Below are 16,054 nucleotides of genomic sequence, written 5' to 3'. Positions count from 1 at the left end.
AAATAGTAGCATACAAGGTCTGAGTTTTGCGATCTAGGATGGCAATTATTTTTATTACATTTTTGTTACTAAATAATGCTGGATAATTCATCTGCATTTAAAAAAAAATAAAAACTAATATTTTAATCACGCTTTACATATAATATTTCTCTGCATCACACAGCATTTGAGATTTTTTCATTTTCATACTCAACTCACAATTTAGACTATTAATAGGATGTATATGATCTCTATAAGTTACTAACTAACAATTCAATTAAATATGCTGAGAGAATCTTTAGTCAGAGAGTGTGAAAATAAGACTGATTTTATTTTCCCAGCATCATTCAGTTTTAATAGCCTTACGAAATTTATCATAATAATACTAAAAATCCGGTACTTTCCAATAACTATCTGCATGTCATTTTTAGCTCTGAAATAAGGGTAGGGAAAACTGAGTGCAAGTAAATATGTCGGAGATAAAATCTATACATGAGGAAATGTTATATGTATTCAACTAAAGCTGATATGATCTAATCAAGTGAATGTGGCACGCGTTATGTAATAACTAAGCAAATAAATACTCTTTATACCAAGTCTTACAATACTTATTTTTATGTCTATCTGTCGCTGGATCATTTTTTGTTTTTTCGTCCGCATTGAAGCATTGTAAGAATGATGATAATAAATAACGTGATTAATAACTTCGTGTGTAGCTTTAAATGTTTTACAAAATAAACTGCCTTATTTGTCCTTAATACAGTTATTTCAAACCTTTCCAAAATCAAAATTTCCCAGGCTACTGTGAGCCAGTTCATTCCTACGACACTTTGGTTTAAAAACTAATCTGTATCACAAGGTATCGGAATAAACTTGTTGAATTACACAAAGATAATTGAAAATATTTTTAAATGTTATTACAAGAGCTTCAACTGTTGTATGAATTAATGAATTTAAATACTTATCTTAATAATTACATGATATAACATATGTTTGTTTCACGTTAAATACACTATCGATTGAAATGAGAAAATCATCTTAGTCATCCGCATGAGTGACGTGCAAGTGTTAAAGCTAATATAAAAAAGATTCAAAGTCACTCTAATGCTCCTTCTAGAAACACCAATCCGTCGACATTTTCAATGGCGATTTCGACATCTCGTTTTTGCACAGTCTTCTTCTTGTTCTGTGCTGTATACTTGTAGGACTCTTTCGCTAGGGAGTCAATGAAAAGTTCCTGCAAGCAATGCAATTTAGCAATAACTGCGAATAGGTGAATTAGGAAAATGTATAAGAAAAATTTAATTTGAATAACTAATTACCGCTGATTTTGTTATCAGAAATACAGCCTCTTGAGTGATTAAGTTTACATCCGGATCCAGTTTCACTATTGCTTTAACTCTACTCAGTGGGAGTTTTAACAATTTTTCTTTCTGTTCCTCGTCACCATGAGAAACACCGTCAATTTCTTCTTGGGAATCCTGAGAATGTTCAGCTATCTCGCTGACTGCACTTTCATTCAATTCATTTTCACTCATGAAACCATGCACTTCCATTTCAGACATTTTTGAAATATTTGTATTACGTTCGATTTACTGACCCAAACATCGACTTACGGATCAGTGGACCGCTTGATGTGATGAGCTTCTCGCTATGCAATCGCAAAAAGGAATTGATTTTTCACGATTTCGTCCGTCTAGGAGCTAAACGCTACTCTTTTTCTGTGAAGCAATCAATTGACAAAAGTATTGTCAGCAGCTTCACGCATATTTCTACACACTATGGTTATGGTTACGACTGAAATCTATAAAAACGGCGACCGATCATCGGATCGTCCTCTGGGTTTTTACCACCAGATTTGTCATCTTGTACCGGTACAGTCTCGCGGTAAAATCCTTTTGCCTTTTGCATTTAAACTTTTCATACAACGTTACTCTGCCCAAAAGTCTAGCGAGCTTTCAGCTCCGTTTTGTCATATTAATTTAAGATCTTACACTAGGTAACTTCGTTGTTTGTGACTCGAAATATTGAACTTATAAAATAAATCCAAGTTAATCAAAGTATCCAAATATATTAAAATCAGTCATTCCGTTAAATCCTCTCACCAATCTACGCTGCAAGTCATCATATCCAGATTATTCTCAAAAGGTAAGCCAATTAATTAAATCTTTTATCCAACAATTACTCCTTCCTCGGTTCGTTCGATTAGAGCGATAGAATGCCCGTTGTTCGGTGTATTTCAATACTCTATCGGTAAAGGTTTCTCTCTGTCGGTAATTGGTGACCCAAACAACTGATGTCTAACTCTAGCTGTGTGAACGATTCCGGTGTCTAGCATCTGGAAATTTCCACCAGGTACCGTTCGACGTCACACTGCTATCATTTCCGGTAACACAGCAGCGACCACCGATGTGGCCAAATTGCATAGTTAGCAACAAAGACCGTGGTTAGCAAAGTGTATCTATCTCTCTTCACATACGACACTGGACAAAGCAAGTAACTATGTTTTGGGGGGATTTCTTGTGCTATTGGTTAGTTCATTTACTCAAAGTAGAAAATTTGAACAAACTTGTGTTGTGTAGTTGTTGAACGTGTTTGAATTCGAGGTGACCTCTATTTACTCCCGAATTATTAATCATTTTGCAGTTATTTACGGGGTGAGTAAATATTTTAACAAGATCTCATCTGTCAAAACGATCAATCTATTGCATTACTGAGGGTAATCGAGCTGAAATTATCTTCAAGCAAAATATTATATGGGTTAAATGAAATATTACGGTAATGTGCTCTAATACACCCAAGGTAGGGTGCTAATCGTAAGATGCTTGCGAAATCGTGATCCTAGATAGCGAAGGCTCTCCTCTTCTTCTCGTCCTTTGTTATCATGGCGTATTTGTTGATAATTAATACTATCTCTACAGCATAAATCTTTTATTTTTGTATCTCGAATGCGCATAGTTTGTCATTTGATTAACTGCACCGTTCGCAAGGATTTGTGGGCGATGTGGCACTCTCAATATCATGCTGAAAACATTAGGTTCGAAGTTTGATATACTCTAATGTTTAGTAGAAACTTGATGTTTTTCAGATACTATTTTTTTTTGGGCAGTTGTCACTATGTGACGCAGATTCCGACCAATCTGAATACACTGTGCTAATTGTTTATATCATTCTTTGAAACTCTGAAGTTGTTATATTATCATCGCCTTTATTTGCCATAAACATATAAGTATACCTGTTTTTATATACTTTTTTGATTACAGATATTCGCAGCTCCTTGAGTAACGAGGTCTTCAAATCATAATAATAACAACAAAACCAACAACAATATTAATATAAATTTAAACAATGCCAACATCTCATCCCTTGACTGGAGGACCGGACCCTGAAAGTCTTTTGACATGTCCGTATAATGCATCTCATAGACTGGCTCGCAAACGTATGCAATTCCATTTGACAAAATGTCGCAAAGCTTATCCCTTATCTAAAAAGCAGACATGCCCCTTCAATGCAACACACCTGGTGAACGAACAAGAATTCCTGTTTCACTTGGAAACATGCTCGAACAGGGGAATTGTTGACAATTTCACGTACATCACACAAGATGAGAATCATGCAATACAATCTTTGCCAGAGCCGGATCTTCCTGACAGTGAAGAGAATTGGGATAATGTTGGTAGAAAATTTGTTTTGCCTAGATGAGGAAGATTATATTTATTTATCTCTAACTTAGATACGATAATATCAAAATATTCTGTAAGGAAAACATCGTATATATTGTAAGTTTATTATATTTCTATAGTAATATAAATTATGGAATAGGATAACTGTGGGACATATGACGCTGCTGTCAATGTGGCAGAAGCACCGATAATACATACTTTGATTGGTGCTACCCCAAGTGAACGCAAAAAATTTAGAGTACAAGAACGACAAAGATTCCGAGCTCTGGATGAAAGTATTTCAGTTGTCAAGGTTGAACCAAAGGTAATGTGTTGTTGTTTTGGGTTTTTTTTTTATTTTCTGCGTGAATTAAGGTCATGCATTAACCTCTAAATATTTTGACAACACACGGTGAACAAGACAAACTTGCTCTTGAAAAAACTACTAAATTTCCATAATAAAATTATGTAATTAATGCGAGGGATAAAAATTTTTTTAAACTGCTTTTCGTTTCGTGTTTGGTATACACTGTGAATTTGAAACTCTACTGTATTGATAAAGCTTGAGTCAAAATTTAGGCTGCCAAAGAAAAAGAGTTTCCTGATGATCAGCCCCTGAGACAGCCAACTACTCTGCCAAAGTCTCTCAGCTCTCAGTCATCTGCAGGGGGTGATGCAGCCGGTAGTTCAGGTGGTCAGAGCAGCACTGCTTTACATCCTGAGCCTCAACCAGGACCATCTTACCAAGATGATGGTTTTGTACTGTACCAACCAAAGGGGCGTGGCAAGCGTAGACATTAAACGGCGAAAAGCTTATTGACAATGATCGAATTAAATGTTCGGAGCGAAACTTAGACTACATTTTATTTTCATTCAAATTTCAAATTCATCAAGTTTTTACTTACCCTTAAGGTCAGTAGCATAGATCTCGTATCATTAGGTAGTTGGTCACTCCTATTATTTGTTATTATCTTTGTATTTTCGTTACGTTACTGTGTGTTGCGATGATAATGAACCGTGCGTTTATGGCACAATGATTTTATGGAAATTATTTTAATTTTGAATTGAATTGAATTTTTCCTATTGACCATGAATTTATCCATATGACAAAAAAATATAATTATATTTTGCCATTAACCTTACCTGCGTAGCGTTATTTTTTCATGTAAATAAACTATTTAATTATAGTTTACAAGGGACCAGACCTGGTGGATGCCAGATACGCAAAGTTCGAAAACTACACACTACGATATTACAATATGTTTATCTACTTGAATTTGGAATATAAAACTTCGTTACCTACTCCATAATTATTCTCTGTACATATTCCATACCCTATGTGAAATAACTCAGTGACATCATAATACTGACTTCAAAGAATCGTAACTACGTGTAATAAATATTATTTTTGTTGTAATAAGTAATAAGTAAAAGAAATAAAATAAAATGAGATATTGCTAGGCTCATAATTGTAAAGAAGTGGACGAAAAAAAACAAGTGTCTCCTTTCACGCGTATGTATAACAGTGTTTACATTTCGATTTTTACAAATACCTCAATGTTATTGAAGTTATCTTAATTTGACTGGCATATAATGCGGTTTTTACAAATTTTCAAAAGATTTACGGCAGAGACAATAATGGATTCAAGCCACTGAACGATCCTGTGAGCCAGGAAAAGCAGCTGTTATATGCTCTAAGCACTTTAGACTCGAGGATTTTGAACGCACTCCGAAGTATACTCATTTAAATCCTGATGTTATTCCCTCACAGTTAAACGATCCAGCTACCCGCAAAGTGTATGGGCAGATCCAAGAATCTGAGTCTTTGTCAGGTTAGTAATGATACTATTTTGTGATACAAACTCATTCAGAAAAAGGATTCTAAACAGCACCAACTTTGCATGCTGATTCCTAAATGAAACTATTGATTTTTGAAATAAAATATAAAGAAAAATTCATTGTGGACGACCTCATCATTAATAGATGAAACATTTAATTATTATCTTCTTACAGGTGATTCGAAACGAATAAGCAGCATAGCAGAAGCTGCTTTACACAATGCGGTTTATGACAGCAATGGTTCTCACAATTCTATGTCCCTACAAAACTTATCCTTGCTAAATCAAAGCAGCGCACAAGAACTGACCCGAGATTCCAGGAAACAGATATGGCGTCTAATACATGTAAAACAAGTGAAGTCAGGACATTAGTCTTCTCCTACGAAGCGGGCTAAGTATTGGTCTCAAGCACTGGACAAAATCGAGGCATTGAAGAAAAAAGCTAGAGTGATGCAAGAAGATAAGCTACAAATGAATAAAAAAATCAATGCTTTAAGTGACATGATGAAGCACTTGGAGGACAAACGATTGCTCACTGAGAATGCACCTGATACAATTATGGTACCGTCAAATATAAATTAATATTATCTCGCTCCTAAAAATTAAATCGAAATCATTGACTGAGGGGTTTATCACTTGTGTAATTAGGTATACACTTTTTTGGGAATCTTGAGAAACCTTTTGAAATCATTTGAGATCTTCTAAAATATATTTCAATCTTGCAAATCCTTGAATTCATTGCAATTTTATGAAATCATGCAATCAAGTGTATGCCCAAATTCGTAAATGATTAATCTCTACTCTTCGTCGTCTCTTTAATTTTGTACATGTATCGCAATAAATTATTTACGGAAGTTAACTAGAAACTAATTAATTACATGTAAATGAAACTATAGTTTCATTTAGATCTAATTACATTCAATCAAATTGTAAACAATTATTTTATTATTACACTTATATATGTAATAACTTTTTACACTTCATTGGATGTGAAATGTCAAAAAATTATTCTTTATTAATACGATACAGTTCTGATTATTGTTACAGCATTCAGCTGATCCGTGAACAACGAGTAAAAGAGGTGTTACTTAGGCATCAATAATTCAAGCTTGATTCCTTGTAATGGAATTCCAATGAGCAAGCTGTCACTAACTGTATATAACAACAATATTTTTATAAAACTATTTATATAGACATATGTTTGTTACTTGACGTATCTGTGATGATCGTCTGAATCGGTGTTATATCTTTTATATTCTTTGGATTAAACTTTTTAACGTAATATAAAATATTTTCTTTTTTACATAATTATATACATAACTATTCACGATTATTTTAGGCATGCATAGTGAATTTCATGGCCAGAGCGTTTCAAAATACGCGTTTTTTTCAGGGCCTACTAGATCTCGAGAGTTAGGACGCAGCGATATTTTTGTCTGCGATGCAGGGGACCAACGTAATGTGTACATTTTAATTTTCAAAGAGCATAAGCATTAAATTCCGACCGTTCTTTGAAGAATGAACTATCTGACCATAGACTTATATGGGCTATTCCGCGTCAACCGGATCAGTCATCTCTCAGATATTTTTTTAATTTGGCATGTGGATTGTGTGGGAGGAGTTAGATTTTTGTGCCAAAGCGCGAATCTCATAATGCAAAATTCGATTTTTTATTAACAATAACAAATTAGACTCCCATTTTTTTCAAAAATTCATAACTTCGGCAAAAAATTAGATACAATATATTTCTTTTTTTTCAAATTACGCGGAAAGCTCCATAGAATTTAAAAAAAAATACGAAATGGTAAAAACAAGTTGTTATCAATTGTTTATTTAACAATTAATTTTTCAAAGATTTTTAAAACAGTGACTGACACGATCAAAAAATTTTTTTAAAATTCTGACATGTTCCTTGAACTGTACTACAACCTGTGAATTAATTCCAGAGGGGTATTTTTCTTCGTTTTCGAGTAAAAAATCATTAAAGGTGTCGATGCGCATGAAATTGCGGCCCGCCGAGTCTCTACGTAATGGCGGGCGGCCGGTTGCCGTCCACTGCTACACCGCGGTGGCGTCGCAGCGTTATTTTAGAGTCATTTTCACGATGTAGGACATGATTGAAGAATCTGAAAAAAATACTGTACCTTCACAAGGCCTGCTCAAAGCGATAAGTGAAGTTTCAGGAATGTGTTTTTCACCGTTTTTTTATTACAGAGATTCAAAATAACGGTTACACACCATGAGAGTGCACATAAATGATAATAATTACATAACTTGCTACTTATTTTAAAATAAAAACACATTCTTGAAACTTCACTTATCGCTTTGAGCAGGCCTTGTGAAGGTACAGTATTTTTTTCAGATTCTTCAATCATGTCCTACATCGTGAAAATGACTCTAAAATAACGCTGCGACGCCACCGCGGTGTAGCGGTGGACGGCAACCGGCCGCCCGCCATTACGTAGAGACTCGGCGGGCCGCAATTTCATGCGCATCGACACCTTTAATGATTTTTTACTCAAAAATGAAGAAAAATACCCCTCTGGAATTAATTCACAGGTTGTAGTACAGTTCAAGGAACATGTCAGAATTTTAAAAAAATTTTTTGATCGTGTCAGTCACTGTTTTAAAAATCTTTGAAAAATTAATTGTTAAATAAACAATTGATAACAACTTGTTTTTACCATTTCGTATTTTTTTTTAAATTCTATGGAGCTTTCCGCGTAATTTAAAAAAAAAATATATCGTATCTAATTTTTTGCCGAAGTTATGAATTTTTGAAAAAAATGGGAGTCTAATTTGTTATTGTTAATAAAAAATCGAATTTTGCATTATGAGATTCGCGCTTTCGCACAAAAATCTGACTCCCCCTACACAATCCACATGCGAAATTAAAAAAATATCTGAGAGATGACTGATCCGGTTGACGCGGAATAGCCCATATATAAAATAAACTGAGCATTAGTTCGGAGCGACTGTCTCCTGAACCTCGATTCCCCCGTTTTCGGTGCTATTCTTGTCTTACACCCGCAGCTGATACTGCTATCTCTTTCTAGCGATCTTGGGGTGGGGATATGTGGGATGGCACAACCTGCAACTGCCCCTCACTTGCTTTTCTCTTCCCCTCTAGCGCTTGGTTCCCCCACCATGGGCGGTATTTGAGAGATGAGTAGGGCGGAAAACCCCATAAGAGAGAAAGAGACAGCACCAACACCGATAGGCGTTCAGAGGACGAGGGAAATATCCGGCATGCTCAGTCTATTATGTATAAGTGGTATAAGTCTATGTTTCTGACCCAACAACAAATGCTTCCGAAACCTTTCCGAGTCACTATCTCAATTATTTGAGATTCTAACCTCGAAAATTCGTATCAACTACGTCGCCGCCAGAAACAGTTTAAATAAAACTCGCGCATGCGCAGTTGATTTCCAAGTTTCGACAGATTGTCCCGGTATATCGCTATGGCTATCCTTGTCTCCTCACTCGGCAGCACCCCCACCGCTCCCATGCCCAATCCTTTCCGTATGGTCTAAGGGGTCTAAGGTCTGCGCTTGTACGTCGGTTTTCTACAGTGACGTTCGCAGTCAGTAGGGCAGTCCAGGGCAGTCACGTAGGAGACACGAAGGTTGAAGGGTGTCGTGGTTGATTCTTTACTGATATTTGGTGGTTGAAGAAATTTTTCTACGGATGTTGAAACCTCAGTAGAAAGCTTATTCAAACTCGCAAATTTCAAAATAGAAATTTCTTTAGTTTGAATAATCGTACGTGAGAATCGTTCAAGTCATTGATTTTGAGGTTAAGTCGGTTAACCTCGCATTCCTCCACAACTCTAATCACGCTTTGCGTATTCCCGCAAAAGCAATGCCGGCACAAAATACGATAAGCATCGCAGTCATATGTTCGAGTAATATGAACAGAAGTATGGAAGCTCATGCATTTTTGAGGTAAACTGATTTCTATATAAATGACTCAATGTTGAAGTTGGAGCAACCCTACAGCTCTATATAATTTGCTAATTCTCACATCAAGATTTCAACCTTGACTCATATCGTAAACACTTGTATCTGGTGCAGTTATAAAGAAAAATATTTTATCATGTTTCAGCAAAAAGGGATTTAATGTAAAGTCTTTTGGCACTGGGGATAAGGTAAAGTTGCCAGGAAATGCTCCTGATCGTCCAAACATTTATGATTTTGGCACATCGTACGAAGAAATTTACAACGACTTGCTGACCAAAGATAAACAATAGTATGTTTTTAATTTGAACTATTTATTGTGGCTAATATTTAAGCCTGTAATTAATTTCAGTACCTTTTCCGCAATGAAAAGTTTCACGTGCAATACATAACTTAATAAATCAATAATTTTTCTTAATCACAATTTCAGTTATACGCAAAATGGGTTACTTCACATGCTGGATAGAAATCGTCGGATAAAACCGAGACCTGAACGGTTTCAACTTTCCAAGGACAAATTTGATATTCTAGTTACATGCGAAGAGCGTGTTTATGATCAAGTCATCGAATGCATGGAAGCGAGAAGCCATGAAGATAATCAGCCCGTCCATCTTATCAACATTGATATTCAGGATAATCATGAGGAGGCCACGGTCGGCTCGTTCCTCATTTGCGAACTAGTCACAGTGGTAATTTTACTTTTTCAATATTCTTCCTAGAATCAGGGCTTGTTTTGTTGAGATAAATATTTGTTCAATGTATTTGTGAAACATATTGAATTCAACGCAATAATTGTTGAAATAGATCTCTGAACTTTTTAGTCTTTGTTACTTGTTATTATTCAAGTTGCAACAGTGCTGATTTTTTCTGTAAGAGAATAACAATTCAATGTTACAGTTATCCAACAGCGACGACCTGGACAACGACATAGATGAACTGCTTCATGATTTCGAAGCAAAATGTGCACGGCCCATATTACACACTGTGCTGTTCTACTGATTTCTCAAAATTTAACAATTTTGACAACTCGTCTTAGAGTCTATCAATCTTGAAATTAGATTATAAATTAATGTAAGTTAGGAATATTTAATTATAGAACTAGTGACTTTGCTACAGGGCTTACGTATCGCTTTAATAAGGAGATTGGTCAATCGATGAAATTATCACCATTTATAATTCAAAAAAACATAAAAATTGTATTTATTCGTTAAATACGGAGTTATTAGAAATATATTATGAAAACATTGTATAATTTATCAAGTTCCTATTAACATCTGTATATTTCAATTGCCTGTTGATTTATATCAATAGGTATCAAGTGATGGGAAGTAAAAATTAGACTTATAACAACATGTATGATACAATGCTCTGCAAAGAGCGTTTAATTGTTTATCCAAGTGTTATCGAACGTGTCAAAATAAATATATTTGTGAATAAAAAATTCATTACACGCTTTCAAATTATTCATTTATTATAATTAACAAGATTTAATAAACAACATTTTAAAATAGAGGCAGGGTGTACTAGTGAATTGTATTTATACCTTGACGAAGTACTATATACATTTTTTATTTTTATCAAGCTGCTATTGGGATTACGCTAAGATTCATAGATTGAAATTAGATCTCAAGTATGATCTTCATATTGTAACGTGTCAGAATTCGTCTACTCTATTCACCAGGGTTCGACGCTTTTTGGAACCCGAAATTCCCTGACTTTTCCAGGTGTTCCAGCCTGAAAATAGAATTTTTTTTCAATAACCTTCCAAGAAATATGCCGCTGATTAATGACAATTTTTTTGCAAATTAATACTAATACCTTAAATATTACCTAGTAATTAACTTACTGTCCGACTACTAATTTACAAATAACAGCCAGCAATTTTCAGTAATAAAAAAAACGAAAGGAGGTTTGATATCAAGTAATGTACGTATAAGAACGAGTTTATTTCTTCAAGAAATTTAAAATTCCAGTCTTATTTTCAAAATTCCCTGACTTTTCCCTGCTGTAAGAAACTCCTTGAGTTTTCCCGGTTTTCCCGGTTTTCCCTGTGCGTACGAATCCTGTTGACGTAATTTGATCGATTTATTCCACCGATTGACAAACAGATGAGTGTGCGTGGCAACAGTTCCCCATGATCTTTTAGAGTGGCTACTAAATCTCCATCACAAAATTCCCTCACTTTTCCATATTTCCCAAACAAAAATCCTATAATTTTTCCTGACCAATTCGGATAAATTGGCTATAGAAAATTACAAAATTGGTACAAAAAAAAAACAAAGTACACGTATTTTCCATATAATTTTTTTCTTTGTGAAAAACGAACATGTCACTTGGGTCACGATGTCCCATTCAACCGATGCGCAAAATCGTTTGTAAGTAACTGTACCATCTTTGTATGCCTGAGTGTATCCATCAGATAATGGACAGGGTATTCATTCAAAGAAGAAGCTTTTTCGCCCACCGTACGGTAATGCGGGATTAGTAGACATCATTGCTTATGTGCATGGAACCATCCGATAGGGGGGGAGGTTCACGAGCAATCTTTCAAACTAACCATCCGACACTCAGATTTAGGATGCCTACTGCTAGTTATATACCTGTGGTGAACCTTCCTTCATTCAATCGTACGGTTATTGCAGGATTAGTAGATATCTTTACATGTAATATAACCATCCGAAAATCAGTGTTTGTAACCTTAATAGGTATACCTTTATTGAACCTTTATTCAATCATACGGTAATGGCAGGATGAGTAAGTAGGATATCCTTGCATGTTTACAACCTTGTAATAACCATCCGGCAATCAGCATTTGTAGACTTAATCCTAGAGTGGTATTGTGTGTCACCGTCCGGAAATCCTGGTAATATACATTATGAATAATTTTACAAGGGTAGGCTCATTTTCATTCAGAACGGATTTCGATGGGTCTCAGGTATATTGTAGGGAGACCCTTTCCGCACTAGATATACCTCCGACCTATTCAATAGACAATATACCTGACAATGAGATTCGTCGAAATCCGTTGTTAATGAGGGTGAGTCTACCCTTGTTAGTGTACTAATCGACAATTTTCTGATAGCGGAAGTGACGTTAACAACATACTCCCCTTTTCCAAATACACTTAAAATTGTGCTAGCTCCTAAATACCCAACACCCCTCGCTCCTATCATATGCATTCCTTGTTGTCCTGTCAATTTCCTGAATAAACAAATAGTAATGTTCCATCACATACAAATTGTCTGCCTTGACCTGTCGATTTATCGCCGACGCTCATTTACCTAACCTAAGGTCTATTGTAGCCCATGGTGTAGTCCAAATGCCCAGAGAAGGATCTTGTTCTCCGCTTCTATATTTCCGCTTCATTCTTAATTATTATTGCAGAAAGCAATTGGCGAACAGCATTAATATGTTTTGTAAAGTGCACGTGGCCGTAGTGTCACAATATAAATGTTTAAAACGAAAGAAACACAACCCTCTTTGGGCTGAATTATTCAGTATTTAATAACAAATTTCAAGTAATAGAATAGGTATTTCAGTGCTGATCAAAACACTGGACAAGTAACGTTTTTTTAGGGATTTTTTATCGTCTTGGGATAATGTTTATAAGAATCGTGAATCATTTACAATGAGGTCCTTCAGGAGACTAGGCAGCAAAAATAGGCCGAAAGTGGGAAAAAATTCAAATGGCATTTGGGAAAAACTGAAAGAATATAGATACATTTTCTTTTTTGCAACGTTTTTATCGGAGTTTTGGCTAACAATTTCAGTAGTTGAGGTTTGAAAAATATAAATATTTAAGGACGATATGGGCGAATGCAAAAGACCCGCGTCTCACGCGTTGCTCTCTTATTGCCACGATTTTGAGTGAACGGCGCCAGTTTTCGGCAATTTCCAAGCGCCATTCCCTTCGTCAGATGTTCCTCCACCATACTGAACCGATAATTTCTGAAAAAAGATGAAAATTAAAAAAATGGCGTCAAAATTTGAAATATATTGAAAAAACGTCGAAAAACAAATGACATTTATTGCAATAACAACAATAATAATTTTATTTTTATATAGACGTCGGTTCAATGTGTAGAGAAAGTTGATATCTTCATTTAAAAAACAATTAAGGCGATATCTTCAATGGTGCTTGAATTATCGTGGTAAAACTATTACAAAATTCCCTTTCGAGAACAACAGGTTTAATTAAAGTTTTTGCGCAGTACTACGGTAGAAACATTGCAACTCATGTACTGTAAAAATCACCGGCACCGCAGAAGGACGTCTCGATCTCACAATCAGCTGCTTGTGTTGCAGCAATCGCGGAACGTCAGTTTTTTTCTGACCTGGCTTTTTTTGTTGATGCTTTTGATCTTTATTCTGCATCCAACAAGCACATCCAGCAAACGAATCGAACCGTCATTAAATAATAAAGTTGCCGTGTTTGTTGCGATTTCAACGATATCAATCCCGGTGAATGATGATTTCGTAGCAATTTTCCACGCAATCGAATGAAATGATTCGTTTGAATTTTGTGTATAATGTCTCACGCATCTCGACAATAGTTCCTCGTCAGTTAAAGCTTTGTACACTGGTTCTATTGCTGTTTGGACATCGGTATGCAGTGCAGATTTGTGTTTGTAATCCTTTAGTGAGCCGTCACATTTAGCTTTTTACCACATACACCAGTTGTCTTGTCCGTATGGACAGTGATCGTGCTGCGGTTTCTGGTCGGTAGAGCATTTGTGGTAAAATGTTGCCCAGATATTGTTCTTCATTTCTTCCACAGTATTGCTGCTCCGAATTGCCTTCCATAATTAAACACCGTTAATTCTTTGATGAGAACGTCAGTCAATTTTGCTTTTCCATTGATTTCCATCGATTTCCATCATATTTCTCAGAAGATTGGCGGAACATTTCGACAATACCATCGACCTCCATTTTTCCCGCGCTTTGGTAATGATATCGTCAATTATTGTACTCTATTGTTCCAATCTTCGGTTGTTATATTTTGCACGCTTGTCAGTAAGATGATTTGATGTTGGGTGTCCAGAATTTTACCCGTGGCATTACCGATCAAAGCTGAAATGCCTTGTGAAGACGAGAAGCCTCTTTTTATCCAACTTCCATCGCTAGAAACTACGATACTATCGCTATCTGCAGACAAATTAATTTTTCTCTTGTACCGCGTGCATCATTGACACGCGTGCTGATCCTGAAGTAACTGTTCTCAGAACTTTGTTTATCTGTAATCGTCTTTGTAATCGTCTCAAGTTGTCCTGTTAATTAATTGTTCATTGAAAAACGAAAAGAAAAAAAAAAAAAAATTTTAAACCAAATTCGATCGTGGTTTACATTAATCGAGTCATCCTGTAGGGCGTTGTGCTTACTTTTTTTTATAATGCAAATAAAATATCCGACATTTTTTTTTCTTTATCCTGCGACACACGAACTTTGGCAAATCGAATAATCTGCAGAACAATTGAATCATCGAGTATCCGGCACCTACATTTTTAGTGCGAACACACACCGCGCATTTATATCGTAGGACCGATCGGTCGCTCTCGGGCTCGAATATCGATGTAGCGTGGCTCGCATTGTTGACAAACTATTAATATCTGAAATGCCAGTCCAGTATGGCATACCGTGCTGGATTTAATTTCTTTCTTGCACACTTTATACAGCACAAGTTCACTCAGCGCAGAGAAAACGGTGACAATGTTTATAATTTCAAACGCGTTATCGGGATTAGCTGCGCGATCTCGTCGAGACGATCTCATCTTTCGCGCCGAAGCTGTCGCTGTGCTAGGACCATCATCAATCTTCTCGCCTTCTTCATTAACCGATTGATTGTCTCAGAATTTTCTCTTTCTCGGACGACCAGGCTGCAGTTTTATTGCTCTCCTGAACTCAATTTTGCGAATTTTTCAGTTCTTTTTGCGCTAAAATATGCGAAAGAGATTGTAGTAACTGAATACAAAAAGAAAAAAAAAAATTTTGAAAATTTTCGATGCTTAGTCCCCTTAGGGGGTGTCCTGGTGATTTCGATGTTGTACACATCTCCGAATATCGAAGACCACATATCTCAAACACGAAAAGGGGCTTCACAGTCCCATTCTATAGGCTGGCACAAACTTTATAGCCTGTCTAAAATGGACCTGTATGAACTTGACACGCCAATTGTCGAGAATGTAAATTCGGCGTTAATTATTCGTAAATTAGTCACGCGACCTTTTGTTTTGTCGCACTCTATTTTCAATCAAAAAAAAAAAAAAGGATGACGTGCCAACTTTTCAAAAATTTAGCGCGCTATCTACCAAAAAAGGGAAGAGTGAGCATCATACGTAATTCTGATTTGGCTGATAATTTGCCGTAAATAAGCCGCAAATTAGTCGTAAAACTTTTTCTTTCGATACGCTTGTTTATAAAAAAATAAAAAGTTAGCGCGCCCCCAGACAGATAATAATTGAGCTCATATTTTGCTTTTTCCTGCCGTAAGCTGAATGTGACTTCAAAAGTTGAAGAAATTGTATACATTTATATCTCATGCTGCTTTTTCATAAATGTTAACTTATTACTATGCGGTAAACCAAACTGATAACACCGAAAACGTAATACCTTGCAAAAGAAT

The 16,054-nt window shown here is 35.8% G+C and overlaps 3 protein-coding genes across 5 annotated transcripts; 2 read left to right on the top strand and 1 right to left on the bottom strand.

Moving 5' to 3' along the window:
- Positions 1-871: 871 nt before the first annotated feature.
- On the bottom strand, positions 872-2,241 carry LOC107220322 (DNA polymerase epsilon subunit 4). Of its 2 annotated transcripts, none has more exons than XM_015658874.2 (3): positions 2,085-2,241; positions 1,302-1,700; positions 872-1,216 (listed from the first exon to the last, which is right to left on the bottom strand). In XM_015658874.2, the coding sequence occupies exons 2-3, from the start codon at positions 1,542-1,544 to the stop codon at positions 1,076-1,078; spliced, it is 384 nt and encodes a 127-aa protein (XP_015514360.1). In that variant the 5' UTR covers positions 1,545-1,700; positions 2,085-2,241; the 3' UTR covers positions 872-1,075. The 2 variants fall into 2 exon arrangements, with proteins under 2 accessions (XP_015514360.1, XP_046594527.1); XM_046738571.1 differs by having other exon boundaries at positions 1,302-1,630; positions 2,085-2,228.
- A 191-nt stretch (positions 2,242-2,432) lies between these two features.
- LOC107220345 (gametocyte-specific factor 1 homolog) lies at positions 2,433-4,951 on the top strand. 2 transcript variants are annotated; one of them, XM_015658908.2, is made up of 4 exons: positions 2,433-2,636; positions 3,243-3,651; positions 3,802-3,966; positions 4,221-4,951. In XM_015658908.2, exons 2-4 carry the CDS (start codon positions 3,328-3,330, stop codon positions 4,440-4,442), a joined length of 711 nt encoding a protein of 236 aa, XP_015514394.1. In that variant the 5' UTR covers positions 2,433-2,636; positions 3,243-3,327; the 3' UTR covers positions 4,443-4,951. The 2 variants fall into 2 exon arrangements, with proteins under 2 accessions (XP_015514394.1, XP_046593102.1); XM_046737146.1 differs by lacking the exon at positions 2,433-2,636 and adding an exon at positions 2,949-3,016.
- A 4,062-nt stretch (positions 4,952-9,013) lies between these two features.
- Positions 9,014-10,898, top strand: LOC107220324 (RNA polymerase II subunit A C-terminal domain phosphatase SSU72). Its single transcript, XM_015658877.2, has 4 exons — positions 9,014-9,423; positions 9,584-9,727; positions 9,866-10,124; positions 10,333-10,898. The coding sequence occupies exons 1-4, from the start codon at positions 9,341-9,343 to the stop codon at positions 10,432-10,434; spliced, it is 588 nt and encodes a 195-aa protein (XP_015514363.1). The 5' UTR covers positions 9,014-9,340; the 3' UTR covers positions 10,435-10,898.
- Positions 10,899-16,054: the final 5,156 nt, after the last annotated feature.

Source organism: Neodiprion lecontei, chromosome 4 (genome assembly GCF_021901455.1).
Source record: "Neodiprion lecontei isolate iyNeoLeco1 chromosome 4, iyNeoLeco1.1, whole genome shotgun sequence".
Taxonomy (NCBI): Eukaryota; Metazoa; Arthropoda; class Insecta; order Hymenoptera; family Diprionidae; genus Neodiprion; species Neodiprion lecontei.
The sequence above is the reverse complement of the archived record's forward strand: the minus strand, read 5'-3'. Positions and strand labels throughout refer to the sequence as shown.